Source organism: Oculina patagonica, chromosome 1, assembly GCF_052425735.1.
Source record: "Oculina patagonica isolate OP01 chromosome 1, crgOcupat, whole genome shotgun sequence".
Lineage (NCBI taxonomy): Eukaryota > Metazoa > Cnidaria > Anthozoa > Scleractinia > Oculinidae > Oculina > Oculina patagonica.
Genome location: NC_135758.1, coordinates 36171227 through 36194800, shown reverse-complemented (window position 1 = coordinate 36194800; position 23574 = coordinate 36171227). Strand labels below are relative to the sequence as shown.

At 39.4% G+C, this 23574-nt stretch overlaps 2 protein-coding genes and 1 long non-coding RNA gene across 5 annotated transcripts in view; 2 read left to right on the top strand and 1 right to left on the bottom strand.

Moving 5' to 3' along the window:
* LOC144667275 (uncharacterized) overlaps positions 1-10465 on the top strand; it is a 31270-nt gene extending 20805 nt beyond the window's left edge. For all 3 annotated transcript variants that reach the window (XM_078528680.1, XM_078528674.1, XM_078528684.1), the window contains exons 12-25: positions 221-267; positions 651-1050; positions 1570-1886; positions 2437-2727; positions 3301-3558; positions 4072-4374; positions 4947-5321; positions 5639-5722; positions 5829-6044; positions 6207-6296; positions 6554-6828; positions 7077-7242; positions 8562-8675; positions 9038-10465. In XM_078528680.1, coding sequence (XP_078384806.1) covers positions 221-267; positions 651-1050; positions 1570-1886; positions 2437-2727; positions 3301-3558; positions 4072-4374; positions 4947-5321; positions 5639-5722; positions 5829-6044; positions 6207-6296; positions 6554-6828; positions 7077-7242; positions 8562-8666 — 2927 coding nt within the window. In that variant the 3' untranslated portion in view covers positions 8667-8675; positions 9038-10465. The remainder of the gene's footprint in view (positions 1-220; positions 268-650; positions 1051-1569; positions 1887-2436; positions 2728-3300; positions 3559-4071; positions 4375-4946; positions 5322-5638; positions 5723-5828; positions 6045-6206; positions 6297-6553; positions 6829-7076; positions 7243-8561; positions 8676-9037) is intronic.
* Positions 10466-10953: 488 nt separating this feature from the next.
* Positions 10954-11795, bottom strand: LOC144650405 (uncharacterized). The gene is made up of 2 exons (XR_013570104.1): positions 11427-11795; positions 10954-11152 (listed from the first exon to the last, which is right to left on the bottom strand). It is a non-coding gene; the product is annotated as an uncharacterized LOC144650405 (long non-coding RNA).
* Positions 11796-18070: 6275 nt separating this feature from the next.
* The window catches only part of LOC144667255 (uncharacterized), a 62309-nt gene continuing 56805 nt past the window's right edge, over positions 18071-23574 (top strand). The window contains 7 exon segments of the mRNA XM_078528657.1: positions 18071-18832; positions 21108-21350; positions 21602-21707; positions 21964-22131; positions 23088-23252; positions 23412-23440; positions 23442-23525. Coding sequence (XP_078384783.1) covers positions 18236-18832; positions 21108-21350; positions 21602-21707; positions 21964-22131; positions 23088-23252; positions 23412-23440; positions 23442-23525 — 1392 coding nt within the window. The 5' untranslated portion in view covers positions 18071-18235.

The window sequence follows — 23574 nt, the reverse complement described above, 5'->3', positions numbered from 1 at the left end:
AAAAAAAAAAAAAACAAGGCATAACGAAGTTCCAGGTGATTAAGACATCTTAAATTCTTAAAACTAAATTAAAACGAGTAGATTAAATCGCCAAACCACTATCAAGGTCCTGACATTGTCAGCTGTACTTGTTAGATTACAAGTGGATATGTTTTTGAGGCAGAAAAGTAGTTCATTATTCGTGTGTAATACAACTAATGAATTCGTTTCTTCTTGACAGGTCCCACATATTTTGAGTCTCCAGGATACGACGTCGGAAATCTCCAGGTAAGATTTTTCTTAAATTGGATTTCTTTGTTACCCTTTCTTATCGTAAGCCCTGAACTTTCTTTAGTTTGTTTATCTACGTTATTTGGCTTTAGATAGTAAGTAGGGCCCTGCAAAGGCAGACGAGTACAAATTGTACCCCGCTAGACCCCGCTAATTCGAACTCGGTTGTTTCGAAATCCCCGTTATTTCGAGCTAAAAACCCATTTCCCTTGGATTTACCCTTAAGTCATTTACTATCGGTTATTTCGAACGCCCGCTATTTCGAACTACTTGTTGTTATCCTCGGACGGTTCGAAATAACGGGGTTCATTGAACTGCGTAGTACAGTGCTTGTGTAAGGTCTGCATAAATTTCATAACTTTGCGTTTCTATGATTTTAGGGAAAATTCTGGAAAAAAGTCGGAAAGTGGAACAAGACCATCGGCATTGAACGAGTCAACACCGACATTATTTGGCCGGGCAACACAAAAATACCACCCACTGATAAAGGACTCCCGGGGAAAACAACCTTTAGAATCGGTTTTATCGCTCCTATGCACCCGGACTTGGCAGGACTGTCGGAACTCGGCAGGGAATTTGAATCAGCGTTTCGTGTAGCCGTGGAGATGATGAACAAAGATCTGACATTATCGGTGGATTTCGATATCAGAATTCAAGATGGCGGAGTGGATTCCAACGCGTCTTGCAAACGTGCCGCTGAGGAGCTGGCCAAAGATGGCGTGGTAGCGGTTATAGGTGCTTATCGCTCTTCCTGTTCCCAGGCTGCTGCTGATGTGCTAGGTGAGTCCATTTAGCGTCCTTTCTTTTTCAAGGGCACAGTGTTTAGTTAAAAGTCATCCGCACATTACAGATACCGGTATCCTGTGATATACGTTGCTTACCTTATTTGAAAGTGTGCTCTAAAAGATTCGTCCAACATCTTGCAAAGCATTTGCACAACCACAGTTTCGTTGACAATGTGTTGAATAATAAAACAATGATCTTGCTCAATCAAGCGAAACTTCGTCGGATTTTAGTCAACGTACGGCTTATAGCCTCGTCTCCTAAGTATCAGATGTTATTCCATCCGATTTCGTCTGATAATTGTTTAATAATAGCTTAGGAAGGAAAAATAAGTACAGTATCAACTTCTAAAGGGACCGCAGATATATAGGATTAGGAAGGATTAACATGGTTTACAAGCTTACTTTTTGATTGATTTTCAATAGGAAGCCATAAGAACGTCTGCTAAAGAGGCTAGCGTGCTTACTACCTGTATTATGTGAATTCTAATCCTTCTCTTTTTGGCTCCACTCTCAGGTTCTGCGAACAACAGAATTCCACAAATCTCATACGGCTCAACATCTTCCATCCTCTCGGACAAAACAAAGTACAAGTATTTTTTCAGAACTTGCCCTTCAGACGTGCATCAAGCTGCCGTTCTCTCAGCGCTATTCCGGAAGTACCTGTTCCCGGAAGTTGGCACGGTAGCTACAAATGACATTTATGGCAAAGAGCTTGCTGACATGTTTGAGAAAGAAGTCACGGGCATGGCTGATGTGCCGGTCAGCGTGGCCAGCAGACAACGGTTTGACGTGAATGCGCGTGCAGCGACAGTCAGGCCAAAGATACAAAAGGTAATAGAACTTCTGTATTAGCTTGTTCTCAACACCAACTTCAACTGAAAAGGCAGAGTTGATTTTCATCTCCCATTTCAGTGTGGTTTTGTTATTGTCTGTTTTACTAAGCAAGAAATTTTTAGTAGTTTCTGCAGAAATGAATGAATGAATCTACTTTATTTATGTGTTTAAAGGTATCTAGCAGAGGAAGGACCCTTTCCTGGGGTCCCTAACTATAAAATAAAAATAACTTTAACACTAATGAACATGGAAAAATGTAAAAATATCTTTTACAGGATCAAAAAAAATTAAGAGATGCATAGTTTAAAGTCCTTGCATCCATATTTTTAGAAAGCTAAATAGATCACGCCTTCTAATTTGCGTTTTAAAAGCCTTCAGATTGCTCGCATGTCTCTCCTCACTGTGGAGGTAACCCAACAGTTAAGGACCAAGTTATCGCAGCTAGTGCTTGCCGTAAGTAACCGTGTAAAATCTAAGTAGCGCAAGTAAAAAACTAGCAACCTTAGTTTTCGCGATTGCTTACTTATTGTGTGCGTTTCTTTTGCAGTTGAAATCGTCTGGGTCCAAAGTCCACCTGATCAGCATGGTCCGTCATGATGCAGAGACGGTTTTTCAACAGATCAAGGAACTAGGCATGACGGGAAAAGGCTGGGTGTGGATTGGGACCGACGGTGCGACTTCGTCCACGTTCAACCATCAGAAGGACCTTGAACGCACCATGGAGGGTATGATTGGAACACAGCCTAAGAACGGAGAAGGCAGTATTTATTTGAAGTTTCTGGCGTCTTGGCTAAAGAAAGACTCGACAACCTACCCTGGGATTGTGCATAGCAAGCCGGTGAGTCCTTCTCTCTGGTTATATTCGGGGAGGCCTTTTTTCTTACCTCTGCGTACGTTGTTTATTTTCATTTGTTATGGTCTTTATGGTAGAGTTTCCATTGTCAATTTATTACTATTTTTAATCGAAAAATTCTCGAAAATCAAAAGTTTCCATATGCTGCCCGGAGTGTCAAATAAGTCAGATGGAATAAAAAACATAAATAGCACCTCTCACATGACACCTGAGTTTCATCCACGGACTTAAATAAAGTAAGAATCACATAGTTGTAATAGCTTCCATTTGGATTGTCACACGTATATTATGAGGGTATCGTTACATCCACAGACCTTTGTACAGCACATCTAACAATACCTCGTACGAGTACCATATGAAAGGACTTAGATCACACATTAAGGTTTCATCCACAGACTTGGAGGTTACTATATGATGTACTCTAATTCTTTGTTAACTGCTAAAAGTCGTCATGTTTTAGAGCGCTAATCCCTCGTCAGTTAGCAGTTAACTGTTATCCATTACACTGTAAAGGTTTGCATTTTCAGTCCACTGATGGTCTTTCTTTCTTTCATCCAGACTCCCACATCCGCGGCATTCACTGCGCAACTGTTTGACGCAGTGCATGGTGTCGCCTTGGCTCTCTCAGACCTGGTCAATAAAAAAGCCATCAGTCGAACGTCAGACGTGCAAACTGTGAGAGACAATCTTTACCAGAAGCTAAGGACATTCGATGACTTCAGTTCGGGTTATCCGAGTGCGACTGGTACTGGCAACGTCATGTTTTTCAATCAGAACCAAGACCCGCCGCCACTGTACGATGTTGTTAACCTCGTGGTAAGTGCCGTTTGCATCAACCGTGCAAATATCCCTACAGTTTCTGCACATTTTTGTAGTTCTACTTAAGGAGAATGTCGTTTCAATCAGAGCGTCTGTTCTGCGATGATGAGATCTGTCATTCTACGTGTGGCGTTGTACAGGGTAATTGAAAACTAACTAATGCATACGATACAGGAACATATCTTCGCTGTCAAACCCTAATTTCTTTATTTTTTCAGTTTAAATGCAGCAAAGTAGCACCCTGTTAGTCTTGATTCGAATGTCACAGCTTTTATTTTCACATCTGGCGAATCAGTATTGCAAAGCCGTTTGTTTTTTAAAATAAGCTTGATTTTCGTGAAATCGAATATTTGAGATAAACTCCTTTTTAAATGGAGACGTTTTGCTCTTTATTACTCGTTTTCAACATTGTAAAAATCGTAACATTTCCACTAAGTTAATTCTCGGTTGCAGGCAAACCTAGTCCACTCAACTCTTATACCTAACATGAGTGTCCTCAAAATTTCTCAGGGTAACAACTGGATCACTGTTGGTCAGTACGACTCTAAAAGCAAGGAAATCACTCTGAGAAGAGACCCTGTGTTCCCCGGTGGCGTGACAAGAATTCCAGGCAAAGGTCGACCAACTTACAAGATTGCAGCCTTCTTTCCCACACACGAAGATCTGGGACCGTTACGGGACCTGGGACTAGAATGGCAGGCAGCATTTAGGGTTGCTGTGGAACTTGTTAATACAGGCCCCTTCAAAGTTGCGTTTAGTTACGTTCTTGTTGATGGAGGTGAAGATTCGAAATCTTGCAAGCGTGAAGCTGAGGTAGGTTGCCTGTCACAAACTTGAGAAACTTTTGCCGTTATTGTCGGCGGCCTTGGACACAGTAGTGTTGATCGAAGCACATAAAATCCTATTATAATTCTGTTTTTTCGAGCCTCCACAGGAAACAGAAATTGCATCGAGAAATCGGGGGTAAAATTACAGAGATGTACTATCTAAGGGAAGCGAACGGTTGGCTCGAAAAATCGGGAGTTTCGAGAAACCGAGGATTCGAGAAATCGAGATTCTAATTCAGTAACAGCTTAAGTTAACATATTTATTTCGCGTAAGAGTCTGTTTAACAGATACGGCGACCATATTGATTTTGCCCCCTTGGCGTCTTATGCTTATTGAAATGATTTATTCTTTTATTGTGATGATTCTGCAATTACCATAGTAAAAGAAAAAATATATATTATAGGATGCTCTGGGGGCAAAATGGCCTATGTTAAGACAATCTCATGCGCCGAAGCGTTAAACTATACTGTGTTTCCACCGTCAGGGTCAGGTGCCCTGTTATGATTCAAGCTACCTCACTGTCCGTTGTAACTAACAAACGACGCTTTCACTTGTAGAATCTTCCAAATGACATCGACCTTATCATCGGTGAAGCCAGATCGGACTGCTCCATCGCCATCGCTGCGGCCACGAAACACAAGAAAATTCCTCAAATGTCGTACGCTTCTACGTCTGCGCAGTTATCCGACAAGGACACCTATCCGAACCTCTTTCGCACATGCGCATCCGATGTGTACCAAGGAAAGGCACTTGCTAAGCTGGTTCAACGATACAAGTGGACGCAAGTGTCAACTATCACCACACTTGATCTGTACAGTGAGGAGCTCGCGCGCAAGTTTGCTGTGGAAGTGAGGCAGATAGGTGTCGACATTGCTACTGAACAGCGGTTTGAAGCACATACCAAAGCTAGCATCAAAGAACATCTAAAAGAGGTATGAACTTAATTTATTTTCTAATTTATTAATTATTATAACTATTAATCTATTAACAATTTATAATTATAATTTATATAGCATAATTTATTTATGCTGTTACTGTGGGAAGTTGTAGAGGTTCTTAAATTTCGCCATATCGACGTCTTTTCGTTATTGGGTTTATGTTTCGTTGTGTTGTCACGTGCTCTAAATTTCGACTTAGGGCAGTCTTTTACTTAGGAGCGGCATGTGACAGTGTGTATTAGCCTTTTTTTTGTTATCTGACTTATTTCGACAAAAGAAAAACTGCAACGTAATTTTTGTTATTCCCAAAGATAAAGGAAGCTGGGTCAGCAGTAAACCTGGTCAGCGCCGCTACTGACGATTCGGAGAAAGTGTTTCAGGAGGCAATAGAACAGGTAAGGTGGAACACCAAACAATTTCTGCTCAAGTCAGTGATCTTTATCTTTCTATTCAATGCTCCTTGCATTCAGCCGCTCATATTTTTCGCTCTTTCGTTTCCAGGGCATGACCGGTAAAGGATGGACGTGGATTGGGACCGACGGTGCCACGACATCGAATTTCGTCGAGTCTCCAAACTTGCAGCTTGCCATGCAGGGCATGGTAGGCACCAGGCCTAAGAACGGCGAAGGTGCTCTTTACCAAAAGCTGCTCAAGACCTGGAAAGAGAAAGACGCAGCCTTGTACCCAGGCCTTATTCACTCTCCTCGAATGCTACAGGTTAGTTTTCAGTCCTAAGTGCCTCCTTCCAGACAAAATTCTGTTTAAACTCAAACACACGTTATGCGTACCGCTCTCTAATAGAATAACAGAAAGATTTGCTCTTTCCTTACAATACACGTTTTCGTCAGTCGCTAAATCCTTTTCACTCTCATTTGACAGGCTTCAGCTTATGTGGCACAGGTATATGACGCCGTTCTTGCTTATGCGCATGCTCTGACAAGACTTCATGAAGCGGGAACCATAAACAAGGTGAGTAAAATTATCTTGGGTGATTTTTCACAACAAAAACCAGAGACGCGAAGTTTTTTTAGGTTGTAAACCCGTGTCCGACTATTACCTGAGCCCGTGGATTTCGTCAAAGGTTGCTAAGAAACATGGCGTGTGCAACTTTCTGATTGGTTAATAAAATCGAAAACCCTTCAACTATTAGGCGCACTTACCTGTCCGCACGCGTTACATGCCTATATGGTTTTACCTTATTTGACCAATTTATTTCTACTTTGCAGTACTCCTCACGGCCGGACGTACAAAAAGAGCTCATGACAGAATTACGGAAAATGAAAGACGCAAGCACGGGATTTGACAGCTCAACGGGCGGTAAACAGTTCTTCGATTCCAGTCAAGACGCGCCGGCCATTTACGATGTGGTGAATTTGAATGGAGACTCGTGGATTAAAGTTGGCTCGTACGACCCCTCCCCGGATCAAGGACTCAGTATAAAGAAAAAGATCGTGTGGCCAGGGGGGAGCCTCAATACTCCACTTGATCATCACCAACCAAGGTAATACTCATACTTGCTTTTCCTCTTTGTTACAAAACGACAGTCAATTAATATGAATTATCGTACTGTAGAGCCCTGGCCAAACGGGAACGCAAGTGGACGCAAGACGTCAATCGCAGTTGAACTTGCGCAATGACTTGCGTTGTGCTGGCCAAACGGACTCGCAAGTGCACACAAATTGTAAACTACCTTGGATAAATTCATGTTAAATTTTTAACAAAAAATTGCTTCTCTTTCTCTTGTTTCAGTGTCCAGGAATCGACTTCAACGGAGCCGTCTGAAACAGAGAGTGTCAGTCGAGATGGCATCATAGCTCTTGGCGTTGTATTCGGCACTTTTGCAGTCGCCATGGGAGCATTCGTAGGCTATTTAATATACAGAGAGAAGAAAGGAAAACCCTCTTTTGGGCCGCAGGTAAGCATTTAGCGAGAAAATGTTGATTGTGGTCCTCTATAAAGTGTTAAATTTGGTACCGTACAGCAATGCAACTATTGAATTGAATTTTGTCATGACCCTTCCCGTACTAAAATATTATATCTCCTTATCTATGGCTACAAATTTCTTTTCATGTTAGTTGAGAGAATTGAGTGATACATCAAGACAATATCTCTAACTGATCAACTGCAATATTCTCATTACCTATATGCTAACCTGAGTATCAGGCCTTCCTAAGGGGAGGGGGGAGGGTAGGGAAGGAAAGAGGAGAGGAAGGCCTGACACAAACGCTTTGATTGGGTCATGTCAAACATCCAGATTCTGGATGTGGGGCTGATTGGGTAATTCACAATGGGCCCTGACGTCACACCACCGGAAATAAAAATTTCATAACGGCGTCTTCAATGAACTGATGTCCACGCGAACGAACAGTGAGCGAAAATTTCGCTCGACGTTATTCAGCGTTATTTCAGTGTATTTATGGAAGGCGACGACTTCAAAACGGCTCGTAAAGGCGCTCTACAGTTTTTCCTGGAATTAGACGTAATAGAGGACAGAAATTATGCCTCGAAAGCTGCTTGTGAAACGGAAAGTCGACGTCCTCGGAGTTTTAGCAAAATAAAGGTGACGGGCCTACGTTTGTGACATTTGTACCCTTGCCGTTCTGTGTTAAATTCGGTTTTTCGATGTAATTTGCTTCTCACTTCTTTCTGAGGGGCACTGTTTTATTTAGATTCTGGCCAAGGAAATGTCTAGAGGTCATTGCATTAGTCTGCGCTGCGTGGTTTCCTGTTTGTTTCACACTTCTTTGCCACATGTTTTGCTAGCTTGTTTTTGCTCAATTCTATTTGTAAGATATACTTTAAACTCTCGAAATTTTCGCCGTGTAAGGACAAGATATATGTTCCGTGAAAACGTTGATTACTTGCATTTTGTTGATGCCGGGATCGGCATTATAAATATTGTTGCAAGATGTATTGTGTCTTATCAGTTATATCTTGGTCCGGCTTCGCAAGTGACAACCGGAAATGAATTTGATTGGTTGACGCTTATCACGCCGTGAGGGGTGGAAGACTGGAATTAAAGCGTCTGTGTCAGGCTTTTCTTTCCGTCCGCGCTCCTTCCTTTTCCCCCTACCCCTTAGAAAAGCCTGATACTCAGGCTACCTATATGCGTACTTATGTGCTAATACTGTAAGGGGAATTTAGATTGTAAACCACGTACAGTGATTGATGTTTGTTTTTGCTTGGAGTTATTTATTGTAAAGCTTATTGTATTTATCTGCCTTTTTTTCTTAGATCTTTAGACAAACACATCAATCACCAGTATCCGAGATATCAGCTGTGATGAATAACGGAAACATACAAGTTATAAGACCTGCAAAAGAACCTTTACCTGTATGAAAGCTACAGGTAAGCGAACTCCCTTTTTGTCGTTCACATGCGATCAGAATATATATACAACTCCAGACAAAAGTCTTGGAAAGTTTTGCCCTTTTGTTCTTTCCTTCCCCTCCCCTCCCCTCTTTAATGTTGACCGACATACAAGATTGTTAAGTGGGAAACCAACATTGATAGGGGGAACGAGTGGATCCTACAGCAGTACAGGAATGGGGATTGCTAAATTGAATTTGAAACTCTCTCTAATCGGGCATGTTTTTACAACTTTCCGAACTCTTTTTGTCTGGGGTTATAGCTTTGTCGTCCAAGTTAACCTCAGGACCAAGGCATACGTGCTCTGACACAACTAATAAATCATCTCCTTCAATTTTTAGAATCCTTCAGAGCTTTAGGGACAAGAGACGAGGAAAGATCAAATCTGGACAAGTTTCTTGGAAGAGTAGAATATTTATTGAAACTTTGTTTCACAAATGCCGTGATCTGCTTCCTGCCATAGACGTTTTAATACAGAAAGCGTATTCACGAAGGATAACAGAATTGTTGTATAGGATTTAATAAGTAAATTGCATGTAAATATTCATATGTTGAAGCTAAGTTGCTTTTTCTACTACCGTAATAAGGTTTCTATTATTGCTAAATAATCTCGACAAAGTGGGCTAAAATGACTCGCTAGCTGAAGACCTAACTGCTTTTTGTAAAATTATAAAATTAAAGTTCATTAAAACACCTTAGAAAAAATTTCACATTTGAAAGTGGAGCGGTTTCTTGGTGAGAGTTAAAGAAATGAAAGCTTACGGATTGTACAGCTTAACAGCCAGCCGCGGCAATGAATTAATAAGCTTATAAGATCTCGAAACGAACACATGTAGCATTGTGGCCAGCGCATGAAATGCACGCAAAATCGCGTGGTCCAAATTTCGATTTCGTACACGGTTGGCCAAAAAGGTATCTTTGATTTGATTGGTTAAAGAACGTTGTACGGTTCAACCAATTACGGGGCTTAGAAAAGTTTTCACAATTTCTTCAAGGGTAACCGCCCTGCTATTTATATTTGTGGTGATAGCTTTGATCATCACATTCGTACGTTGAGTTCATAGTACACAGCATTTGAAATTTTAAGCCATGTTCTTTAAACGGTAACTTTCGCCATGAATGTAAATAATTGCTTCTGTGAAGCGATTTTATTCGTCCAACATCTTTCAATAAATTGCACTTGTGTTTTTCTTGCTTTCTACTTGTTAAGCGTTTGTTAAAAAAAACTTATGATGATTCTTGTAATGTTTTCACTGAGGGATTGATATGGTTTGAGGATTTTAAGCACTCGATTGATGCTCAGAGGATTGGTCTCGATACAACGTGACCAGATCTCGCTTCATAGGTAACGTGACGCATTTGTGTGCTGGTCACGCAACATGTCACGCAGTTAAGCGGGCTGGTTTTATAACTCATTAAAGAAATGTATTGTACAAGTTAAACCGAGGACTTTTTCTCCCCTCTCATGTCGATCACCTTAGAGTTCAGCCATTATGACGCACTTGTGTAAATGTAAATCAGCTTTTTCCGAAAAAAACCTAAACGTTTTGTTCCTTGTGGCGGGTATACCATCTTTACTACAACGTATTTTATAGATAACAAAAAAGAATACAGCTTTTCCTCATGGACCGCTAATTGGAAATGCACTTGATAACTAAAGGCCTTCGCAAAGAAATACCTCGTTATGATATATTGATAGGATGTTAAATGCAACGAAATGTTATGTATGAAGAAAATCTATTATGAATAAAGAATTAGCTCCTTCTGCATCCAAGGTTTTTATTAGTCTTGTTCATAGCTGGGGAAAATTAGTAAAAATATTGTCTTGAATTAAGGGAAAAAAAACTTATGCTGTTCTTCTTTTGCTGCTAAAAAGGGCCCCTACGTTACGTGATTTAAAAGATCCCCCCCCCCCCCGTTTTGACCCCACGGTTATAGTAAGGTAAAACTGATGGGCCGTTCCCTACAACAGGGTCTTTGTAATCTAAAAGCAGGTTGTCATCAAGTTAAATTTTTGCATCCCGTCCTTCGTTAGGCCTGTGCAATATTTCGAGATCCTTGTTCCATTTACATCAACCGATAACGTAACAGGGAAAAAGAACTCGAACTACTAGAGAAATGACTGAAATGCGGGAAAACAGGGAGCGCGGGGGTTAGGTTTTTCCGTCCGAATCAGGTCCACTACGCCAAGCGAACATTGCACGACCAAGGATGAGGACGCCTGGGACGAGGCAGATATAAATGGCACGTCTCAAAATTGTTTTTTTACTCTTTATTAGTTGATGAATTCACATTATAATACGAGTGGTAGTCCTGGGTTTTTCTCCGCGTGTAAATCCACTCTGGTTTGTTTCAGTCTTTTAAAGGCACACGGCTCATTCAATGTCATTTAACACGAACTCCCGCTTGCAATGCTCTCTGGCGGCTCTACACAATTCCCTTCCGGCCACTTGATGCTGAAAAAAGGGGAAATGACACGAACGATGAACTGGAGAGCGTAAAAAAGAGAGAATCGAGTAGCTAGCTCCCATAGACGTGTAGTCATTTCAGAGTATTTGTTTTAGTAGAAATCTAATTGAATTACAGTTAGTAAAGTTCTCTTTTTGGATGAACTAAACGTTGATGCCGGGTAAAATGAGCTTACGTGTTAAAGGAGTTGTTTCAGTGTAACTGTCTAAAACAATGTTTGATAACATGCGCCAAAAGGACAAAATGAAACTAATAACTCACTTCCATTTCTCGCTTTCCAGGAAGATTGCCTCCTCCTCCTGCTGTGAAGGCATCGCTTTTTGTCACAAAAGAACCTACAAGAAGTATGAGTGCAAAAACCAGGAGAACTTTGGCATTCATTTTGTACGAGGTTTACGGCGGGTTCTTTCTTTTTTTTAATAGACTGATCTCCAAGTCGGTTCCACTTCTTGATCGTCGAGCCAAGCTGTAAGACGTTTTAAAAGTTCTAACGGAGTCGAGCTCAGTTTTATCCCATAAGAAATGTCAAAACAAACGTCTCTGCAATTTCCTTGACCGACCGGAATTAAAGTGTAATAAAGTCGTAATTAGAAATGATTTGTTGTTTTGACAGTTTGAATACAAACAAATTTCTTTTATCTGATCCGACGCCAATCAAAAATATACGGACTGTTGAAAACTGAAAATAAAAACAAAAGAATAAGGGGGCTCGCAACACGGATATTTGAAAGACAAAAATTCCTTAATAGACAGCCTTCATCTTTAATCATACTATTCCATATTGGAGCCTATCCCCAAACATATTTTTGTTTTCATGATTGGTTTTGGAACAAAGCTCATATATAGTAACATTAAGGACAGTAGATTTTCCAAAAGGCGATTGAAACTTTTTTAGAAGGAATTTAAGGTAAAGTGGCATTGAAATATTCGTAGACTAAGTTTTTGAGTAATCAAAAATAAATTCGTACAAGAGTTGGCAGTTAAAGGCATTTATGATTAGAGCAATTTACCTCGACTACCTTAATTCTGTAGATGCCCGGAAAGATTTTGTAAGGGCAACGAAGCACCTTCATTGACTATCCCACCAACACACCCCTGTGTAGGAAAGACTCCGGTATAAAGAACGCTATTCTTCAGCGCACTTTTCAAAAAATAACCCCGGAATAACAAACGCCCCTTAACTTACAAAAACATTTTGCCCGGCGATCCCGTTTTTCCACTGTAAACTTCTATTCGCTGGTATGAATGCTGTGCTTCGTTCAACTTCAAAGAAATTCAGTGAGATCATAAAAACTCTTTAAGTGTTGGAATTATTTTCGCTAAACAATAATTTTGCTTATCCGTTATTGTGATAACTTTTGTTGCCTCGAAACTCTAGTGATGGTAATATCAGAAACCTGGTATGGCTGAGATCCCACCAAATGCTTGTTTTGATACGCCGCAGCCCAAGACTAAGAAACTCGTATTTAATTATATATTAGAACAAATTTGAGTAAGATGCCACGCTAGTACCACGGAAATTAAAAAAGACCAATATAGATGTTAGTTCTTCATCTCCAAATGGCTATAAGAGTTATTAAATTGCACTCTCTGATGTACAAGAATTTTTTTTTGAAAATAAACAAAAGTACCGGCAGGGGAAACAACTGGATTAAAATTATTCTTATCTCTCTATAGGTGGTCGAACTAAAAGAAATAAAATTGAATAGGTCAAATTAAGAGTCCTAATTTGTTTTTGTTGAGTTAATTCTGGAAAACGACTGCTTGGATGTTTTGAATGACATTAGAACGCTATATATAAAATGCTAAGGAAACGTTTTTTCAGAACGTTTATGCATTCAGTTTTCAGTATAAAGTGAACTTTTTCAGAATAAAATCAGTTAGAGATCTATGTTATCAACCTGTTGTAGTATAAGGAAAATCAAAGATAATTTTTTATCCGACCGAGAAATTTCATCTTTTGAAGAAGTCGCATCCCATAAAATGTCAGCAAGGTATTTTTTAAACCTTTTTCTTCGGTCTTACATATTCCTCTGGTAGAAGCCTTTGCAGCAGATGTTTGGAAGCGGACAAACAAAAGTATGAATACAAATTAAAATTATCTGCATTCAGCAGATCTCCGTAGGTGGTCATACAAGGAACAATATTGAATTTATAAAAGTGGGAATAATATTCTTTTATTTTAAAACTGCAGTTTAACTAGTCAAGAGTTTTGTGTTAGAACACTGTGCAGTTGTCTAGTCGATCGTACGTTTACAAATCAAAGACTCGATATTACAAGTTCGATTAATAGTGCACTTGACAGTAGAGAACAAATACTCTTGCATTGTGATATTTTTGAGGCCAGTCATAGGATAGAAAAACAGCAAAAAATAGCTGAAGTAGATAGGTCAACTTTTGTTCTCGGCTGTAAAAAGACCCCACTTGATAAAGACAAAAGGTTATAACTGTCCTTCCTCGAGATTTAATTTTATTTGGTCTCACGCTTTTCTTATGTTCTGGAAGAGGTATAACTCCAACTAGCTGTATGGGAATTTAACGGTATTATAGTATTAACCGACGACGTGAATGAATGAAAAACTTTATTAGTGTCAAAACCACATAGCTAGGGAAGATTCCCTTATAATATAATCCGAACTCTGGCTCGGATGCTCTTATATCTACAAGTCACCTAATCATACTAAGCAGTCTTTTAGAAGTTTCCAGTCATCGAGTTGAAGAATTATGCCGTCGAGTGTGATCCGAGTGTCCAGTAAAACTGAAAGGAGAATATAGAGTAAAAAGAGAATATATGAGTATATAGATCGAGGTGATTTGCTGTGGATTGCTGGCTCAATTTTTGATGACGAACCTAGTTTTTTTGTTTTGCTGGAATTTACTCAGACTTCATGGCTACACGGCATGTTGTTGTTTGTTGTTTCTAGCTTCTGTGTGCCTCGTGGCACATAAGGCCTCCACAGAATGCCTCCAATTTTCTCTGTTGGCTGCAGCAGCTCTTGCCTCACCCCATGTACGCCATCCCGCACTGTTCCTATCTCTCTCGACTGTTCTTCGCCAGGTGGTCTTAGGCCTTCCTCTCCTCCTTTTTCCTTCAGGTGTCCATGATAGGGCTATGTTGGTATGGCTGTTTCTGTTTCGTCGCAGGATATGCCCTATCATCTTCCATCTTCTCATCTTAACCTCTTCACTTAGCAACCTCATCTCTGCCTTCTCAAGGAGCTCCCTAGTGGTAACGTGATCTTGCCAGTTTATTTTGAGAATCCTCCTGAGGCATTTGTTGTGAAACACATCTATTCGTTGGTCATCTCCCATGTTCATCTTCCATGTCTCACATCCATACAGTAGCACCGGTACGACTAAGTTTTTAAACAGTCTAAGCTTGGTCCTCTTCGTGATGCTCTTTGAGTTCCATATTCTTTTGAGTCTAGCAAATGTGCCTCTCGCCTTGGATAGCCTGCTTTTCAGATCTTTCATTCCTCCTCCCTCCTTACAAATGATAGCTCCCAGATAATTAAACTCCTCAACTTCGTCTATATCTTGCCCATCTACTGCAACCTTTTCCTGACTCTTCCCGTTAATGCTCATCACTTTTGTCTTTCCTTTGTTGATTTTCAGCCCGACCCGTGTTGCTTCCTCATTCATTTTAGTAGTCTTGTTCTGTATATGCTGTTTAATAGAAGACAAAAGCGCCACATCATCTGCAAAATCTAGATCATCAAGCTTAGATGTAAAGTTCCACCTGATTCCGTTTTCTCCTTTTCCTGCAGTCCTTCTCATAATCCAATCCATAGCTATTAAGAAGAGAAATTTGATGATCAACCCTCTTTTCCATTTCTCCGGGATCTTTTCATGTTTCCATACTTTCTCCAATAGCTGATGTATTTTCGTTGCTGAGAGCTCCTTGTGCGCCTTTAACAATTCAGCCGTGATGGAGTCGACGCCTGGAGATTTCCCATTCTTTAAACGTTCAATTGCTGCTTTTATCTCGCCGATTGTTGGCTCAGTGATCACGATTTCCTCAATCAATCCGCCTAGCTCGAACTCGCTTTCATCTTCTATTGTTATAGGGTCTGTTGGTTCTTCTCTGTTCAGTACTTCTCTACACGGCATGTAATTGTTTATTCAAGTTTAAAAGGAAGGCGGATGTGATCGAAGAATAGTAATAAAAACAAATTGTGCGTTCTCTTTATTGCTGTGTTTACGTTTTCTATTTTGCCTTGATAAAATAAAGCTCATATCAGAATCGTGTGCCGATCCGCCATTTCAGTAAAACTGGCTCACGAACACGCCCTGCGACCCCTAGACTTGCCACAAGTCGACTCTTTTGAGCGACCTCTATTTAACTGACGTTTTGGAATAATTTGTAACTGTCAACATAATTTTGTGGCAAACGTCAGGCTAGCAAGCAACGTCGAAAGAATTTTGCGAAAAAACTGTTAGGAAACGGATGATTAGAGCTTGTCAGTTTTATATTTACCAAGGGATAAAGCAGCAAGAAAAATTGTGCAAAGTGATCCACGAAAAAAAAATACCCAACCCTCTCCCCTTCAGAAATATGATCGTCCATCCCTTATAACGTCGAGATTTGACAGAGTGCCGAGAGTGGACAGTGAATCACATGTGACGTCATCAACGTCATCTCGTTCGCGTTTCAAGCAATGCAAAAATAAACCCTGTGCTCATTCCATAAAGCTATGTTTTTGGGGGTGTTTTGTGATTTTTGAGGATGTTCGGAAGGAAATAGTTTTCAGTCGAAGAATTTGTAAATTAAGAGAAATAAGAAATATTGAAGATTTGATGAAGGGTTAGTTGATGTAGCTTTAAAATTAGAATTTAAAGTTAGAAATAATAGATGACCACCAAACAGTCCCCATCCTCGGAGACCCAGGGGCAGTTAGTGGGGCGAAACGAAGGAAAACCGGGCAGAAATCGTAGCGACGAAAGTTTTCAAGAACGGCACGAAATGGTCTGGAGAGACACGTTGCCCAGGGGCACTTCGTGCCGTTCTTGAAAACTTTCGTCGCTACGATTTCTGCCCGGTTTTCCTTCGTTTCGCCCCACTAACTGCCCCTGGGTCTCCGAGGATGAACAGTCCCCTGCAGACAATCTAGGGTGCTCTTGCGTGGGGGTCAACTGTCTGCACTCCCGGGGGGGGGGGGTACTCCCATATATTTCGGATAGGGGTGTGCCGCCAAGGTTCTTAAACCCTTACCCTATTTAAGGATAAAGAAAGCGAAAATTGATACCCTTTTTAAGGCCCCAAACCGAAAAATGGCACCCTATTCAAGGGAAGGAGAAGCGTTCCGTGATGATCCAACACAAATCTTCAAAAAATCGCTTTACTAATACTTGAACGGGTAGTTCAGTTTTAAGATACCTTTTTTCGTTTATCTGGGCGTTTATTAAAGCTGATAGAATATAAAAACCCTATCTAAGGATCACACCAGGAACAAAATGCCAAAAGGACCAAAAATGATACCCTATTTAAGGACCGAGAACCTCAAAAACCATACCCTATCGGGCGGCACATACCTATATAGCCCCTATATGGGAGTACCCCCCCCCCCCCCCGGGTCTGCACTGGCCTGGTGGTGATCCAAAAACAATTTTCTTTCTTCTACCTCTTCTTCAAACCTCTCAAAATTTCACTGTGATTCACGTTTAGTCCGGCCTTTTAGAAAGATAACGTTAATGAGAGTGAGTGAAGTATTTGTTTATTGGCGAATCATTTGTCACTGCTATCATTGTCCTGCTTTGATAAAATTTTTTGCTAGATACCTCGATTTATTTGTTTTGTATTTTTTAGTACTGGGGTGCTTACCATTTACACCGAAAAACCGGAATCTCCGGGTGGAAAATTAAATGGTACGCACCCCAGTACTTCTAATCAGTAATCTCTCAGTTCCAGCGGACTGACTCTTAATTTGACTTATTTGCCACTTGATTCATTAAATGCAAGAGCTCTTTATAATAATTTAGCCAGAACAAGCCACTTTCTGTCATGAGCAACCACTGAATAAAGGAAAACAAGCCCGACTTAAAAAAATGTTTCGTTGAGCTCGGTGATTCGATATTTTTAATTTGAAAAATTTTTGGATCATAAATTGTGTAATGAAGACAATACTAGTAATGACACATTTGGCGCGTTTCTTGATGTTCTTGAGGTCGCTGTTCATGGACAGGACGGGCCAAAATGTCGACAGATACGCCATCTTGGTCCAGATCTTTGACATGAAAACTATTTTAAAACGGCAGGGACGAAGGAAAGAACAGCGACAAACTTCCCCTACTCCTGGAGCTAGTAATTCTGTGACAAAATGTCAACCGTTACATGCCATTTATTAATGTCGATTAATGGCACTTGAAATGGCACGTTCGTAGAAATGACGTCATGTCTATAGTTGATAACCCAGATTCCACTACAAAGTGCATAACATTACATTGTATGAGCTTTTTCTCTGATATCTATCTTTAAAAATTATCATTTTATCGAGGTAATTTGCCCAAAATATATCCTTCTTTCGTGGTTAACCATCAATTCATCAAATTTTGCAAACTTTTTTAACAGAAGGTTAATTTTTAAGCCGCAGTCCTGGTTACCTAGCAGCAATGGCGCGTTCGGCGTCCTGTTAACCGTTTGACAGTTGAGAGAATATCATTGTTAATCGTTATTGTTTTGGTATTCTTCAACTTCAGAAACTGACAAAACAACTTTATTCTGTTTGTTTTCTTTCTGGAAGTCGTTTTGATTCATTCAGATTGTTGATAAAATTTTTAAAATTTCAGCTCAAGATGTTTTAAATGCGTAAAGATGTCTAATTGAATTCTCATGATTTAAAATAAATTCTCATTACGTCCGGATGTCAAAATTTCACTTAGCGTTCAAATTGACCGAAGAAGTCAAATTCTATTCACGCGTAAAGCTGGAAGCGTTCTTTGACAGCCTTTTCAAGATATAACTTCTTCGAACGTCACAATTACAGTCCTTGGTGTAAGGCAAACAAAAGTACATCAACTGTGGAATATAAAACGTGTAAATGCAGTGGGAAAGATAGCAGTTTTGCGTGAAAATGCGGCAAATTCGGAGACGCTTCCATTGGCAGCCGCGTTCGAATTCGAATTGTGGGACTTCGAACGTCGCCGTTTTGTGTTTGCTTGCAATTTTTGCAGCTCAGAATGTTTCGTGCCAAGATTCATGCAGTAGTGGACCTTGCTATCCACCGCCTGCGGACATTTCTGGAGATTTTAATGTAACAGCGAACTCAACTTGCGGCGACCCGCCAGAGCAGTATTGTGTCAACTTGGACTGCAGTAAAGTCTGCAACGCAAATGACCCAAACAACGAACATCCTCCAAGATTCGTTAACGATGGTTTCAGCGCTAATACGTTCTGGAAATCTAAAAACTATGAGTACCCTGTAGTTTTACAGCTCGACATTGGAAGAACTTTTATGCTTTATCAGTCTGTAGTGACTTTTTACCACGAACTACCAGCTGCAATGTACCTCTCGAAGTCAAATGATTCGGGAAGAACATACAATCCCATAACGTACTTTGCAACGAACTGCACAGAATATTTTAACTTGCCGGAAACACCGGACAACGAGAGAGAAGGTTTGAAAGTCCAATGTTTCAAGATAGACCCGGGTACAAATCCCAAAAAACAGGTAAGCTTATTAAGCTAAATGCTTTTAAAAATCTTTATTTTGAAAACGCGAAATTTGAAATGATATCTAAAACATTACTCCGTTAATACTAGTGTTAGCTGTAGTAAATTCTACAACCTTCTTTCTGTTATTGTAAATTGCGAAATGCTGGTTTTCCACCTGCACAAATGACAGATCGGAGGTTGATGTTTGTTCGAAGCGGTTGCTGCGTTTATTCTGAGGCGAAAACTGTGGTGATGGAGGTTTTGAGTAACCTGTTAATCGAGGTAAGTATATTATGCCAAATTAATGCTGATTTTGTCTGAAGGTTGTTTCAACTGTATTCAACAAAAAATGCTTTCTAAAATTCGTGTTAGCCTTAGATGAAGGTTTTACGAAAGGGAAACAATTCTTCACTTCCTTGTGAACACATAATCTTGGAGACGAAGTGTTTACCGAACGTTGTTTCATTTCTAAGGATCGAATAACCACTTCACTCTTTGCTGTCAAGTTATTGTTGATTGACACGGAATTGGAATAATTTGGCTTCATACAGCTTTTCCACCGATATTTTGGTTTAATATAAGTTCCTTTTCTTCTGAGCGTAAAATTTCCCCAAGTCTGTCCAAACTTTTAGATCGGACGCGAGATATATGTGATATAGCAGTTGTTTAAATAATTTACTTTCATGTACAAATGTATCGCAGCAAGGTAATCATTTTATGAAGTTATTACTTTGGAATAATTCTCATTGTTTATAAAAAATAGCATATTAACTCGTGGATCACGTAAAGAATTACTGGTGCCAGTTTTAGGCCCTGCTGTGTTCACATAAAACTTTCACGGTTGTGGAATGTGGTGGTCTTAAATTTGTACATAAACAGAGTTGAAGCCATTGTTTACAATCGGTGATTCATGAATTCCTTAGAGATAACATCACAGTCAAAGAGCTAGATGCTACTATGTCTAATATACAACAAGAAAGACACACTAACAAGATTTGTACAAAATCTTTTGTTAGCTAGAGAACGCAAAATAAATGTACAAATTGTGAAATTCTCGACAGGTTAATTCATTTCTACATTTTCTAAGTCCAAACATGAATCTCCAAGAAACCAAATCGGTGCATAATAAATTTATGAAAAGTTTGCTGTCTTGATGTTCTCGTTTGCAACTTGAATTTCTACCAAAAATCTTCAGAGTCGCCTTTTCTGGCTTTTTCTGGCTTTCGTTCGTTGACAAAAATAATCAATCTTGCTTTGTAATTAAATGGGCTACTTTGTGTAAAGAAACATACAAACCAATTAAACATTGAGTGGCAGTTAATATTCGATAATTCAATAATCTAATAATTCAAGGGATAAAATGGAGATTTTGCATTGTCACAGAGCTTATAACTTTCTGTTTCTTGTAGTTTTGGTAATGGCTCCGAGGCAAAAATAAAATACTCCTCCGTTTATAAAGATCTAACTGTGCTGTAGGTGTCTTTAGCTTGTTCAGCATTTAAAAAAGAATGGTCGGTATAATTATTCAGCTTATTTATGCTGCACTTATGTTTGGATAAATGGGATATGTAAAATTGGGACCCTTTCCAATTTTACCCATGCTTGAACCACCTGAATTAAGGCTAAGCTTGAGTATGGTTTAAAATTCTTTGGTATTTGTAGAGCTCAGCTTTACTGATTCTAGCGGTACCCGCATTGTACACTAGTTTCCTTGTTGATCAGCACACCAGGAAGTACTAACTTGTCAGGCATACATGTATGTGTCTGATAGCTATGAATAAATTTTGATTGTTTTTATAATGCAAAGCTGTGCTCTTAGAATAACTGCAGGGTGCCCAAAGGCTCTTATGTAAGGAATCTTGGGTGTCCAGCTCTTAGTTTACATGATAGCAAAGTTATAAAAGTCGCCAAAAGACAGAAGTAAGTCGCCTGTGGCATCCGGGCTCTGCTAGAGCACAGCTATGAAATGACTGTGTGTTTGCAAGTTGATTTCCTATTGTTTCCAATTTTTGGAGTAGCAATACCCCTAATCATTATGCACGTATAGTGCTTGAGAACTTGTATATAGTTACCTGCAACGTTACATTGTTATTGGAAAAAATGTTGATAAACAATTTCCTTTTCTGTAAGCTTAATTTACTTGCAAAAATAAACAAGACCGATATTTCCTTGGCATGGACTGAACAAGCTTCTAATAAAGTGGTCCTTGACAGAGGTGGCAATCATTGTGGTCTTGATAGTAATTTGCCTGATAGATTTTGATGCTAAAATATTGTCCTTTCATGTTCCAGCTCTACTATTCTCCAATGCGTGATGCAGCTGCTGCACAGAACATTCTCAATGATGCAGAGAAGCAGGCCTTCTTTCTTATGACAAATATCAAAATGGTTCTAGTGAAATTCACTACATCAAGTGAGTTGGACCCAGAGTCAGTCACAGAATCACTCAAGAAGAGTTTTTACTTCACTGTGTCAGATTGGGATGTGCTAGCATCCTGTCACTGCAATGGACAAGCTTCACAGTGTGATCCAGATGTAAGTTGATTGAAAAATGAATGTTTAAATTATTGATCTATCTTTTTTGACTGTACAGCCACTCAATGAATAAAGCCTGAAAAAATACATTGTGCTTTATACCATGACATCCTTTGTGATGCTTGTCTTTTTATTTCTATCATCATCAACTTTATTCAATATAAATCATTGAGATTTTTTAATGTACAGTCATGTAATGCGCAAGAAATAAATTATTATAATAATTATTATAATTATTATTTAATTTTCAGGACTTTTCCAAGTGCATATGTCAGAGGAATACTGCTGGATCTAACTGTGAAAAGTGTTTGCCTCTTTTCAACAACAAGCCTTATCGACTTCGCGAGGCCTGTGAAGGTGAGCAAACCATACATGTACAACAAACACAAGTTATGAAGATGACTGTTGTGTAAACAGTGGACATACAGTAGGAAAGGGGAAGTGTTCTACTGGACATCTTGAGAAGACTAGCATTTTTAATAAGGCTTATAGATTTTATTTTCCAGGATAAATTAAAAAAGTTATAATTATTATTGTTGTTGTTGATATTGTTGCTGTTGTTGTTATTAAACACACATATAATGCTTGTATTGATTGTGTTTTTTTATTGCAGCCTGTGAATGTAATAATCATGCCGAAAGCTGCTCCTACAATGAAACTGTAGGATATGGAGTTTGCGATAACTGCACAGACAACACAATGGGGGACAGGTGTGACCGTTGCAAGGTGTCTTTTTACAGAAATGCAGATGTGCCCCAGAGCGACCCAAACACTTGTCTTGGTAAGTTTACTTTATTGACAACAGACTTCTGTACAACAGCTGTAGAAGATGTATACCTTACGTATTAACCACGTGTGGGGGCTTCAAAATGTTTTGACTCTATTAGGTGTCCTTGTTACAGGTACCAAAATTAGCTTTAGGTAAAATGTTTCAACCTAGGTTACTTTTTTTAAAACCCAGGTTTAATATTTGTTTTTAACCTAGTTTATTTAATATTTTTTATTCTAGGTTAATAAGTAGAAAATTAAAATTAAAATACCTCCCCTCTCTTGCTGTCTCTGAACCCCCCCCCTTCACCATCCTTACTTACCCTCCCCTACCATCTGCTATTATACCACCCCAAGTAGTATCTATCTAATTCTTTTTTTTTCTTTTTACTAACCTGCACTGGATTTGAACTCTTGACCTTCAGATTTGCTGTCCAACCCCTTATCCACTTTGCCACATAGGAAATTTGGGTGACTCACTATTTACTCACTATTTTGTTTTAAAAATATATGACTCCAATCCAAATCCCAACCCTAATAATAACGTTACCATAAATTTTACTTAGGTTGAAAAAAAATAACCTAGGTTAAAAACAATTTAACCTGAATTTAAATTTGACCTGTAACATCAGCAACAGGTAGTAGAGTAGGCAGCTGTGACATTGCAAGGTGATTGCTATGACCAGAGTAAGCGGCGACATAAGCAGAGACAATGTGCCTTATCTGTGGTTCAATTTTAACCTTGGTGCAATTTGGTATTTTCCTTTGTTTAATGTTCATTTCCATATATTAACATACACTAGGAACAAAGGAAATTATAAAAGTTGCATCAAGGGTAAAATTGAACCACAACATATATATGCATTCTTTACTTTTATGAAAACTATCTCACCACTGGCCAAATAATCTGATGGTGACTCCTTTTTTGCACTATGCTCAGTCAGATAACTTTTATTTTGTTCATTTCAGCTTGTGCCTGCAATGTTCCTGGTGTAAACAGTTCAGCAGACAGCTCTTTGTGTGACAGTAACACTGGCCAGTGCGACTGTAAGACTCATGTTACAGGAAGGGCATGCGATACATGTCGTGATACATACTGGAATTTAAGAGCAAGCAATGAGGCTGGCTGTGAAGGTATGTTTGCTTGACATTTGGTTAATTTGGGTTCTCTCAATGTAGTAAACTGTGAGTGGGTTTCTGGGGCCAGTTAAATCCTGCTTCTGATATCCTTTCATGGTATTAACAAGTGGTGATCTTTGTTCAAAGTAATTGACTTTGCTGTTTCTTCTTCAGACTGTAGATGTAACTTAACTGGAACAGCTGAATGGTTCCAATGTGTGCAATAAGGTCACTGGTCAGTGCCCCTGTAAAGAGTTGCTAACTGGACAGACATGCAATCAATGCAAGGTGGGTAATAAATGTACACTGGTCCCAAGGGAGTTACATGTAAGCAATA